The sequence below is a fragment of the Gobio gobio genome (genome assembly GCF_949357685.1).
Source record: "Gobio gobio genome assembly, chromosome: 10".
NCBI lineage: Eukaryota > Metazoa > Chordata > Actinopteri > Cypriniformes > Gobionidae > Gobio > Gobio gobio.
In genome coordinates, this window is record NC_137116.1 from 32,045,349 (window position 1) to 32,059,086 (window position 13,738).

At 38.1% G+C, this 13,738-nt stretch overlaps 1 protein-coding gene across 1 annotated transcript in view; it reads right to left on the bottom strand.

Moving 5' to 3' along the window:
* rimbp2b (RIMS binding protein 2b) overlaps window positions 1–13,738 on the bottom strand; it is a 55,511-nt gene that overhangs the window by 21,226 nt on the left and 20,547 nt on the right. Inside the window, exons 10-12 of the mRNA XM_079826624.1 lie at window positions 11,651–12,556; window positions 11,451–11,510; window positions 283–434 (exon numbers count right to left, since the gene is read on the bottom strand). Of these exons, the coding sequence (XP_079682750.1) occupies window positions 283–434; window positions 11,451–11,510; window positions 11,651–12,556 (1,118 nt within the window). The remainder of the gene's footprint in view (window positions 1–282; window positions 435–11,450; window positions 11,511–11,650; window positions 12,557–13,738) is intronic.

Below are 13,738 nucleotides of genomic sequence, written 5' to 3' on the forward strand. Positions count from 1 at the left end.
GGTTGATTGATATAATTTCAAAATATGTTTTTGTCTGATTATCCAAAAATGACTTACATAAACCCCTGCATTATATAACATAGGGGAAACATTGGCCATCCAGTGACACAAGCGATCACCAGATGGTGCCAGTGAGCAGAATTGAAATCTGCACTCCAAACATATGAACTAGCATAACAGCCTTTCATTGGCTTCATTAGCAGGGCACACAGCTTATTGCAAATCAGTAGGTGTTATGAGCAAATGGCATGCTGGCAGTAAGAATCAGCAACATCACTTCACCTTTTGACCTTTAGTGCAGACTATGTAGCCAATTACACTGGCTCCATTGGAAGTGCCGGTAGGAGTGAGGGGAGGGGGCTTCCACCGGATCTGCAAGACTCCAGGTGTCTGTCCCGACTGAACTTGCACATCCTGAGGAGGTAAAGGAGGACCTGAAACAAAAAAGAGGATGTTCATGAAATAACAGAATACTGTTGCTACACTACTATCATGATCCAAGCAAATTTGTGTGTAGCCTGTGACATGCATTATGCTTTCAGAAACATGTGCATGCATGAAAATATGATGCATGTATAACGGGCATGTAAATGTGCATGTGGGTGTGCGTGTGCGTGCATTTTACAGCCGAAAGGGACGGCAGCTGTGCATAGACTATCATAGTGTATTTGCTTATGTCAGCACCCTTATTTTATGTGGGCTGATTCGTCTTAATCATACTGAGTGTTATATATGGCTGCCAGCAATGGACCGCACCATCTCAGAACCTAAAACAAACAATGTGCAGTTATCACTTCAGCCGTTTTGCATAACAGTGCTGGAGTGAATGGAGACAGAGAGAGAGAGAGAGAGAGAGAGAGAGAGAGAGAGAGAGCAAGAGAAAGAGACAAGCACACGTCATTCGTCTCATCTCTGGCTTGGATTCAATTTAAAAGATGATGTTCGTTGGGGATAGGTAGCGATACAGATTTCCTGATTTGATTGGATTCCAGTTCAGAAACTCTCAATTTGATTTGATCTGATTCTAATTTGGAATCAATTACAATTAAAAAGTCCATTTTATTTACATATTTTTTCATACGGAAATACATTTTCTCTCTGCTGATGCTGTAAATGATACAGGACAGTGCTTGAGACTGAATCAAATCAGTAACTCTTCTTTTTTAATGACTTCTTAAAAAATGACTTCTTCCTTTTTGGGGAACGCACCCCTGGTTATGCCTTTTGATTTCATAAAAAGCACCACCCCATTTGCTTGTGAATTTGAGTCTGTTCACACTGTATGCTTTTGATTTGCTTAAAAAAAACTGTCTCTTAAGAATTATTTGCTTGTGAATCCGGCTACACTGCATTCACACTGTGCGTTGGTGTCGACGCTTGAAGGAGGGCGTGTCTAAAGCTTGGTTCTGATGTGGCCATCATAGTAACAACAGCCGATCACATTATTTTTCTGATTGGCTGAAGCCTGCCTTGGCGCTTGAAAAATGTTCAACTTCTGCCGCAAGCAACGCCAGTGACAAGCTGCAACGGAACCCACAATTCAGTTCGGCAACACATGACGTCACCCATTCAAATTACATGAGAAGCGTTAACGCCGACTTTACTGTATATTTTTTTATTTTAAAAGGGGTCATGAACTGGCTTTTTAAAATGTTTTATACTGTTGCCTGAGGCCAACTTCTGACATTCGCGTGGTTTTGACATTCAAAAAACATCATAATGAATAAGTAATAGGCTATTTTCTACCCTGGTTTTGAGGCTCTCTCCTGGAACGCTCTGTTTTTATGGGTGTGCCGCACTGAAGACTTGCAAGTAAATGCCCACGGCTAGGATTGGATAAGATTTGCATATTTAATGAGCTTCCGCTCCCCTGTCAGTACATGTGAGAATTGTTTTGAAAGCGTGTGGGGAAACGGCAACCGGAATGAATCGCCCACAGGGCTCGCAAAATGTCTATCAAACAAACATAATGATTCATCTCTCATCCATCTGCCATTGATTGAAATGTTTTTTTTTTTTTTTTTACGTGGCCTGCCCAATCGGTGAACATATCCGCAAACCGTACACACACACACACACACACACACGTGCGCACCCTTCAAATATCAAGCCAAGAGAGTGAACATAGCACATCAAGAAAGGAATGTTATTTCCCTATTTAAGATAGCTTGTCGGCAGGCCGGTGATACGTTTTGGTAGCCCGTCTGAAAAACACATAGCCCCAGGACGTTGGGCTTTGCGAGCACTGGCCCATACATGTCCAAGTCTGATCCAGAATCGCAATGAACCAACAACAAATAAAGGATTCTTCAGCCTTTGACAGCGTGCTAATGTTCAGTTAGACACGTACACATAATCAATAGATATCAAACGATCTGTAACAATGCAATACTATCACATATAAAAAACATTTTTTACTCACATTAGTGTGTTGCTTCATTCATTCATGTAATCTCATCCTATCTGCAAATCCAGTCTCTTGTTTACAAACAAATCCGTGGTGAAATGAAGGAACAGACGAGCAATGTCTTCCCCACGTGAGCTGGATATTCATTAAAAATAAAGTTCATCCATGGATTCATAATATTGGAATCCAAATGAAGCTTATGTGGTATGTTTACTGCTTAGAAGTTCGATCCGGTTTATCTCTATGTAGGCCTATGTCATGTTTGTGGCACGAGTCGGTGGGCGGGGTTACAGAATCAGGCGTTGTTCTTTTTCTGTTGAGGCGGTGTTTCACCACACGATGACGTCAAGGTGTGGCACATTCTGAAATCGATCGTTTGCTGGGCCAGCTGTCAATAAAAGCTTTTCTTTGACTAACAAGGAAGTTTTTAGCTCTGAAACTTACAGGATATTCTTATATTACCATGACCTTTTATATATCAAAAGCTCAAGGGAAAGTTGATTTCTCATTTCATGACCACTTTAATTAAAATAAATATATTATTATTATTTTTGATTGTTCGCTTAAAATAACTGGCTCATATAAATCATCTATATCTTTGCGCGCAGCCCATCAGGACAACTCAGTTTCTTCCCTCACACAAAACTTCCCACTTTTTTCAAAACTTTTGAACAGCATTTAATTGTGTTAAATGCCCTCACAGTTCTTTGTCTGCTAAAACACTAACTAAAACTGTATATGGTTTCCCAATGACAAGCTCTCAGTCAAACAATCAATTAAGAGAAGCCATCCTGATGTCAGAGAGCAGGTAGTCCTGTCACATGTTTGAGCTCTTCGATGAATCACACTAATCCACAATGATCACTTCTCTGCCCACCACATGACAGATCATCGGGGAGTGCTTAATCAATGACCACCCCTCACTGATCAGAGCCCACGGGGTGCTCGGAGCGCTGATCGGCCCAGAGACATCAGGGCCATGACTGAGAGCCTGTGGAAAGACAGTGGAGCTAAAAGTGGATCATGTAATTTGTGAAGTTGATCCAGAGGAACTGGATCAATGCTCTGTAATTGAAAACAGCTCAAAGGCTGTCTTTATCTGATCAGGCCTTCATTTGAGGTGGCTGCTGCGCGGCTAAACGCCTGAAGATGGGCATCACGTAATAAAAGCCTGCGCTGTTAGTCCGCAGGGAAGCCCGCAGATAGGTTTACATTGCCCTGTATATATTACACAATCTGTAGGTGGGGAACACAACGTGCACTAGACTAGACCGAAGGTTCATTTATCTCAAGACATCAAGATGCCCTGAAGCATGCAGTCCACTGTGCTAGAAATTCGATAATCTGTGAGCAGGACCATTCCACCATGACCGTTCCATCCTTCCTTCCCTTAATTAACATTCTATATCAATTAAAAGCATCAATAAAAAAATAAAAATAAATCAGAGATAGGCATTGTGGGAGAAAAATACATTCTTTTCACACTTTAAAATCATTGATTTCTTTGCATTTTCTAAAAAGCTGGTGTGCACAAAGCCACTTCTGATCTATTGCTTTCCAACTAAACTGGGTTTTCACAAATTCCTTTACATTATTACATTGCAAAATGAAAGTTTATACAAATAAATGACAATTATAAAATGTATTTATTCATTTATAAGGCAATACCACTATGTAAATGCTTACACACAGTAACCGCAAGGCTGACTGTGCTTTGGTATTTACCAAAAGATGGGTCGAAAGCACCTCATATTTGGTGATTTTATCGAAATAACAGCTTCAGCTAACACTGGCAAATAGATTAATTTAGATTAATAGATTAAAAAACGAAGATACACTACCGATCAAAAGTTGGGGGTAAGTAGTATTGTTATTAGTAGAAAATAAATAAATATTTTTATTTAGCAAAGATGCTTTAAATTGATCAAAAGTAACAGCAAAGACATGTATAATGCTACAAAAACTTTCTTTTAAATAAATTGTATTCTTTTGAACTTTTAATTTATTGAAGATTCCTAAAATATATCACAGGTTGATGATAATAGTTATTGTTTCTTGAGCACCAAATCAGTACATTAGAATGATTTCTGAAGGATCATGTGACTCTGAAGACTGGAGTAATGGCAGCTGAAAATTCAGCTTTGCTATCACAGGAAATAATTACATTTTAAAATATATGAAAGTAGTAAACAGTTATTTTTAAATATTTCACAATTTTACTGTTTTCACTGTATTTTGATAAAATAAATGCAACCTTGGTGAGTGTCCTGGTCCTAATAATATTATAGTTTGCTTTCTTAGTACTGACATCTAGTGGTCACTTTAAGAACTCAGAGCTCATTGTGCAGATGTGCATCTACGCCCATCCTTTTCGTTTTGCTCTTGAAAAAGCACAATCTGTATATTTAAAAGGTACATTTATGCAGTAACATATGATTATGTGAATTTTGATAAGTTATGCATATGTTTTTAAGAACTATTTACACAACACCCTAATAGTAACTCGAGGCACATAATTGTGATGTTAGATTGTTTATTCATCTTAACAATTCTATGTTGTGTAAAGGTGATTTATATGCATCTTTCATTTGAGTGCACCTTACATTCTGTTTTGAGCTATGTGAAGTGACTGTAACTTTGTTAGAGATAGTATTTTTTCAAAATCTTTGTTCATTTCAATTTCACAAAAAGGTCTCCAGAGTTTCACCCTGACTTCTGTCTATGACCTTTACTGCGGCTTTGTATAGATCGTTGTCAAAGCAAAGTATGAAAAGAGGGCAGAAGAGTAATTTCTTTCATAAACAATAAAACCGACCCCAAACATTTGAACGGAAGTGTAAATACAACTTCAGAAACAGGTAATCATTATAGCGATGTTGTGTCTGAGGTCAGCTGAACAATTAAATACATAAACCCTTAAATGCATATATTGGGTTTCTAGTGACCTGGGACGTCATTCACTACCCTCCTCCTCATCAAGTTAGACATCAACCTTCTTAGAATTCCTCAATAAATTAATTATAAGCAATATAACAAGAAAAAAAAATGTGTACCTTGAATGCAATGTAAGCCGCTTTGGATAAAAGCGTCTGCCAAATGCATAAATGTAAATGTAAATGATAGAATGCTTTTTCCCACTCATTTTTTGTAAATACTGTATAGGGTCGCTGTTGACCCAGGGAATCTTGGATGACTGAATACATGCAGTTCACATTTATTCCACAATGTGGCAATGTCTGATGCACAACAATGAGTGATGTTTCACTCATAGTTACCGCAGGCAGAAAACAAAAGAATAGGAAGAATCATCAGCAAAACTTGAAATTGCTCAGCGATTTACTGCAGTCTAAGTACTGAACACAATCAAATATTACTGTCACTGTCACTTGATGGTGGATCTTGAAGCTGTCAGCAATCAAATTATTGACTTTGAGGGTGTTTAAAATGACAGTTTTGAGAATATGTTTGAGATGGTGAATATGAGGCAGATTCTGAATGTACTGGGAAATGAGCTCTGACGAGGACAGTGATGAATGATGGTATAAAAAACATCAGCTCAAACTGAACCATTCCAAGTTCCAAAAGGTAACAAAATATGCTTTATTTTATTCTTCTGTAACAGTTACTCTAATGCATGCAGTGGTTCTCAAACCTGTCCTGGGGACCCCCAACCAGTGCACATTTTGTACATTTTGTGTTTTTTCTCCCTCATCTAACACACCTGATTCAAATCATCAGCTCATTAGTAGAGACTGCAAGACTTGGGCCGTTTCTCAATACCAAGTACGCAAACTTCTGACTTGCGTCCTTGGTAGTTCGGACTTGCCAAGTTCGACTCGGGAGAACGAACTCATGAGGACGGGAGGAGCTACATTCCTTATCTTATATATTTATAACAAAACGAAGTATAAAACACAACCCTGCCTCTTTTCGTTTAGATTTAAAAAAAATAATAATAATAGGCCTATATTAAACATTAATATGTGGTTTAGGTAAGGTGACCAGATTTCTGAAATGGAAACTGGGGAGATTTCCTATTTGAGTGATCAAAATATCACTAAAATCTCATTTGTTATTATCTTTTAATTAAAAAAACGGGACAATACATTTTTAAAATGTATTTGTTGTTGTTGTTGTTGTGGGCTCCCTAGGCCTATATTATTATTAACATTAATAATTATTATGATTTAGTTTGATTATTAGGATTTTTATGTGGATTTAATAGCTACAATTCAAGGCACCCGCAAAAAACAAAACAAAAAACAATGAAAATGGTTGTAAATAACAAGCAGTTCAAAACAATATTATAACACGACTTAACAAAAACACATTACAAAAATAAAACATAAATATGATAAATAAAACTATTTAACAAATATTTTAACATTTTATAATTGTATTTAATATTTTACTGATCGTTGCGTCCGTTGGTACGAGATGCATTCTGGGATACCGGTCTGTCTGAAGTCTCCTCTCGATGCATCCTCGATAAAAGGGGCGGATCAAGGACACATCCGGGGATTTGAACTGTACTTGTCTATAGCTAGATGTGAACTTTGAATTGGAACAGTACTTGGGCAGCGACTGATGACGTTTCACGGGTCCACGAGAACACAAGTACAGACAAGAACGCATATTGAGAAACGGCCGTGGGCTGAATCCGAAATCACCCCCTAAACCCTCAATCACTATTCCCTACGTTAGTCAACTAATATAGTTAACTTGAAGGAGTGAATGAAAACGAGTGCGTGAAGTCGGACAGCCGTTGAGTTTCCATCGGCTGTACACTCGTTATTGCGGTGCAACGTGGGATTGAATGAGTGCACTCAATCATGTCCATTATGGTTTCAGACACCACTACCAATGGCTATCCCCTCAAATAGTGCCCTATTTGAGGGTATAGGGGGTGATTTCGGATTCAGCCTTGAATTGGGTGTCTGATGAGGGAGACATAAAAAATGTGCAGTGGTGAGGGGTCCCCAGGACAGGAGTGAAAACCACTGCTCTAATGTCAGGAGAGTTTTTCACTATTGCCGAATATGTAATAATGATTGGCGAAACATTCATGCATTTAAGGGTTAAAAAAAATGAATCTCTAGTATGTACATCAAACAAAAAAAATATTATTTATCTTAGCATATTACCCATATCTGCTGTATATGAGAACTCAAACATTAGTAATACATTGATACCATTGATTAGTAAAATGCTGTGAAGTTCTCAATACTTCTAGTCCACATAAGACTAGAATAAGTCATGGAATATCCATGGATTCATGATGTATTAAATGGGTCTTCAGGTCTCTCAACACCAAACAGAACATTAGGATTAATTAACATTCTATACCAATAAAATCTGCAACTGTTAATGATCATAGGCTCTGCTGAGAGCCACGGCACAGCAGGAGACAGCCATGATAATGCTGACGGCCTTTCATTTCCTCCCTGGACAATGGCTGTCACACTCGGGATCAGAGGGAAAAAAATGAGCTGGCACTGAAAGCATCCTCATATGCGTGTCTGCTCTGCTTCTTGGCATTGCAACGAGTGTGTATACGTCTCAGTGTGTGTTCCGGTGTGAAATAATGTGGGAGACAGTAAAGAAGGAGCAAGCGAGGACTCCCTCAGAAGCAGAATACCGGGCATCCCCCTCCGCCCTCGCCTTTCTCACATCCTCTCTGATTCTTCCTCTTTTCATCTTCAGTCGCTCCGCTTCCCTACTGCGGCAAACGCTCGTCCCATTTCCATTCATCACGCATTCATTCATTTCCTCCACTCTCATTCGTCTGTACTCCAAAGCTTAAAAACAAGGCATCTTCAGGGTCCTCTGGGATCAGCGTTGAGAGATGAAGAAAAGCAAAACGCAACTCGGTTGATCAACATCTCAGGTAGACGTCTGTGTAATAGGTGCTGTGTGAAAACCAGAGCCGACAGCTCTTGTTTTTTTTACGCTAACATGCCATAGGGTTCTTTTAATGAAGGCAGCTTGTGCTTGTCTACAGTCTCTCTAGGGTAGGAAGCTCATTATGGAGCACTAAACTCCCAGTCTCCTCCTTTAGCAGGGTGAATTGATTAACAGAAACAGCATAGCAAACATCAAGGTTACAAGCCTAATGTTAACTGTTAACTGACACATGAGGAACTCCCACAAACAACTCACAAATTTTATGATATCCATCTTCAAAATATTTGGATGAGAACATAATTGAACAAGGATTATGATTGCTGGTCTCATAGGAATTTGTAGAGCTACAAAGACAAACTTGTTCCCTCCAGTTAAATTTTATCAGAGTCTGCTCTAGGTACAGATATTTTCATAATTGGCCCTTAAAAGTTGGAAAAAAGTCAAACATTTCTAGACGTGGGTGCAGTGCTTCATTTTTAAATGAATAATTGCCGGATCCAAAACAACAGTTAAAAGGCACTGTTACCGACAACTTCAGTTTTCCCGGAACATACAATGACATCGCTAAACAGTGATAGCACAACTATAAGAGCATCATTCACGAAAATCTGCACGGCCCTACACCCTAGTGTGTTATTCTGTCACGTATTCTGTCTACATTGAGACCAAATATCATTCAGTTGATCAGTTCTCTCACCGGTAGGGTTGAATTTTAACGATTATGATTCTGCTTATTGATTCTGATTCTTATTGATTCCTAATTTCGACTCCAATACGATAAAAAAGCTAACTTAGATATCATTCAAATTTATTCTAAGTCTTATTGCAGAACATTTCATTGTGGCTGAATACCATGGGAAACAAAATCAACAGGCTAAAGAACACTTACACAAGGAACTATATGGTTTAAAATACCATAGCAAAAAACAACTAGCCTAACTAATATACATTTCAAACATTATTAAAGTAAACACTTTACACAAATAAACAGTGTTTTAAGATTGTCAGGTGTTTAGGTACATACAATGTAATCAAATGTAAAATAGCACTGCACTTTATGAATAAAATATACATTACAAAAGTTATTTAGTCAAGACTTATAGTGATGGCAGCAGGAATATTAGGCTGCTGTCACTTTAAGAGCTGCACGGATCCAACATACCAGGGGTGGCGAATGTCGGTCCTGGAGAGCCACAGTCCTGCATAGTTTTGCTTCAACCCTAATCAAACACACCTGAACAAGCTAACCAAAATCTGAAGTGTTACTAAAAAGCTACAGTTTTATCAGGGTTGGAGTTGAACTCTTCAGGGCTGAGGCTCTTCAGGACCGGAGTTCGCAACCCCTGCGATATACTGTTACACATGCGTTTTCTGTGTCAACTGTTTACATTCACTTAAGACATAACCGACGGATTTTCTCGCCATTATAAAGCTTGGAAGAGCCAGGACATTTTTTAATATAACTCAAGATTGTATTCGTCTGAACGAAGAATGACATATACACCTAGGATGACTTGAGGATGAGTAAATTCATGGGCTAATTTTCATTTTTGGGTGAACTAAACCTTTAATTACATTAATAAAAAAGACCAAGGATACTAATACAATGTATTTTGATCTGAAAACATAAGCCTTGATTAGGCTTTCTGTCAATTTTAGTCCCTGTCATGATCAAAATATTGATTTTAATATTTTAGTTAGGGTATGATCCATCATTGTGCTCATTTCGAGGTACCAGCAGCAATCCTAATTCTTGAGATTTCATACCCTAAAAACATGGTACTACAGATGTTTTTGGCCTGGAAATAATAATAATAAAAAATATAGGGGTACAAATATTTAAAAGCAGCAATAAATATTTTACAGATTTTAGATTTAGGTCACCAAGAATAGCCTTAATTGATTCAACATGGATAAACTGGATTAATTAGATAGAAAAAACATTCTAGAAAACTGCTACCACAAACATTTCACAACACCATAGAAACTGCACTTTAGAAAGCTCTTAGCAATAGCCTAGCAAACACAGACAACACATAGGCATGGTGGTGACAAGACTTGAGAAAAATCTTGATAAAAATGTACTGTAAAAATCCAGGTCAGTGATAGCTGACACATCAATTTATTGAAATAAGTCAACAACAACAAAAAAAGTTATGGGTCAGTAAATTTGTATAATGTTTTTGGAAGAAATATCTTATGATCACCAAGGCTGCATTTATTTGATCAATACAATAGTAAAACAACAATATTGAGAAATATTATTATTAGGGCTGTCAAAAGATTAATCGCGAATAATCGCATCCAAAATAAAAGTTTGTGTTTACATAATATATGTGTGTGTACTCTGTTAATTATTATTTATATATAAATACACACACATTCATGTATATATATTTAAGAAATATTTGCATGTATATACTGTATATACATTTATATAATCTATAATATATATAAATATAAATGTTTTATATATAAAAATAATATGTTTTTCTTAAATATATACATGCTTGTGTGTGTATTTATATATAAATAATAATTAACAGAGTACACACACATATATTATGTAAACACAAACTTTTATTTTGGATGCGATTAATCGCCATTAATCTTTTGACAGCCCTAATTATTATAATTTTTTTTATATATTTTAAAATGCAATTTATTCCTGTGATGTCAAAGCTAATTTTTAGCATTGTAAGTCTTCAATGCCATAGGATCCTTCAGAAACCATTCTGATATGCTGACTTGGTGCTCAAGTAACATTTCTTATTATTATCCATTTTAATAGTTGACACATTTTTTTTTTTTCAGGGATTATTCAAAGGAACAGCATTTATTTCTAACAGAAATCTTCTGTAACATTATAAATGTCTTTACTGTCAATTTTGATCTAGTTAATGCATCCTTTCTAGAAAAATGTATTAATTTCTTAATAAAATTATAATATTTATCAATATGTATTTTTAAATATTATATAAAAAATAACTGCATATTAATTGCATCTTACACACATCATATTACAATTATATATTTTGGTTTATTTCATAAAAAAACGAGAAAAACAAACAAAAAAACAATGCAATTAATCATGAACCCTGACTTGTATGTAAAATTCTGTAATAAGAAATGTTCCTACCATTGAAGCAATTCAATCTTGAAGTATCAACTTCACGTTTTTGCAAGAACGCATGGCGATCTGCGACGCAACGAAATATTATGCAATTAATCTGACTGAATGTTTCAATTGATTAACAGCCCTAGTGATAACCAGATGTAAAATCACTTAGCAATAAGAATTTAACATGTAGAGAGTGCACTCAGTGTTAGCTAACTCACCGGCTGGCTGTGTGCAGAACTCCACTGAGACCTCCTTCTTCTCCCTCTGTTCAAGGGGAAGCTGCCAGGGCATCTGATGGGGTCGGGCCACCACCCGTATCTTATACACCGTCATGGGCTTCAGGTTGTAGAAGTGGTATTTGTACCCTCCAGGCTTCACTACATCATACTCCACATCATTCAGGAAGATCATGTGGCTGTAGTTACTGTTGCTCGGCATCCAGGTGAGTTCAGCCGATACTTGTGTGATATTCTCCACACGAAGGTAATAGGGTGCCACCACCACATCTTTCCCCACCAGCAGTGTGCAGCGCAGCGGATCGGAGAGCCCCCGCTCCGTCATGCTCTGGATGGAGATGCGGTGAGTACAGGAGGCCAGGTTCAGCTTTTCAATCAAAGACTTGGTGCGGCCGCCGAAGGGCACGCTCATGCGCACCTCCTGATCCACCAGGACGTTGTAGCCGCTGATGGGCGTCCACCCAGGCAAAACCACCGGAGGGTCCCAGCTTATAATGACACTCTTGGCCAGCTGCTTGATCAAGGTAATGCGGCGGGGGTAAGGCACGATGTCTTCTCCGATCTCATCGATGTTCACGTCCAGCGTGCCTGTGCCGTTGCTGCAGGGTCCCAGAAAGTCCATGCCCAGCCCCATGCTCATGCCCAGGCTGCTCACCCCACTGCTGCTGCTGGTGCCCGTCCCGGTACCCGAGCCCAGGGCGTCCAGCCTCTCTGAGAGCAGCGTGCTGAGAGTGCTCACGGCGCTGCTCGGCATGGAGGTGGGGCTGTGGTTGAGGTAGGACGGTTCCTTGATGCGGTCCAAAAGAGGAATCGAGGGAAGCTCCTCATCCTGGACAAAGTCCACAAAGTTGGAGGGAACGAGACCCTGCTGTCCATCCATCAACTCCCCTGGAAAAGGACATTGAGTGGTGAAAAAAAGCAGAAAGACTATTCATTGTCAATGTCTTCATGGGATCTTTAACAATTTTGACTGCTGGCACTGTATTGTATTTTTTTTTAAAGAAATGAATACTTTTATTCAGCACAGATTCATTAAATTGATCAAAAGTGACAGTAGACATATTTGGCCCTATTTTAACTATCTGAGCGCATGGTCTAAAGCGAATCCATTTTAGCTAGTTTAATGACAGAAAAATGGTCGGCGCGCCAGGCGCATGACCTAAAAGGGTTGTACCTAGTCGCTTAATGAGTCATGGGTGTGTTTTATGTGTAACGTGCAATAAAGCAATCAAAGTCTCTTCTTCCATTCCCTCGCTTGCACCATGGCGGATTCGCTATTTACACTGAACGCTTCTCCAGAGAGGAATCCTTTTATTTTTTATATTTTAAAATGTTTGTGAGCTGCTGCGCGTCCCTGTATGTAATAAGCTGAGTGTATGCACGTTGTGCACCTGCTTGTAGGCGTATCTTACTAATGTCCCCTTTTATTAACACGTTAATGACTGAGAAGTCGTTTTCAGTTGCCTCAAAATAGCAACACGCCAAAAATGCACCTAAACACACCTCGTTTTCAGACCAGCATGCCCATGGGCGAACAGATGGACGTGCATTTGCTATTTAAACAATGTGGTGCTGGACGTGAAAATGATAACTGCGTCGGGCTGAAACTAGCAAAAAACATGTGCTTTGCATTGCGCCGGGTGTATGATAGGGCCCTTCAAATGTTACAAAAGGTTACTAATTCAAATAATTTTATTTATTTATTAAAGAACCCTGAAAAAAAAATCACAGCTTCCACAAAAATATTAAGCAGTACAACTGTTTTCAACATTGATAATAATGGGAAATGTTTTTTAAGCAATAAATCATCATATTAGAAAGACCGAGCATGTAACACTGACGACTAAAATAATGCCATCACAGTAATAAATTATATTTATTTTTTAATATATTCAAATAGAAAATAGTTATTTTAAATTGCAATAATATGTCACAATATTACTGTTTTACTGTATATTTGATCAAATAAATGAAGCCTTGTTGAACAGACAACCTTGAAGAGACTACGTTCTCTTCTTCTCAAAACTTCTCAAACTGAATGGTAGTATATAACCACTCTGAAGTAGTCCT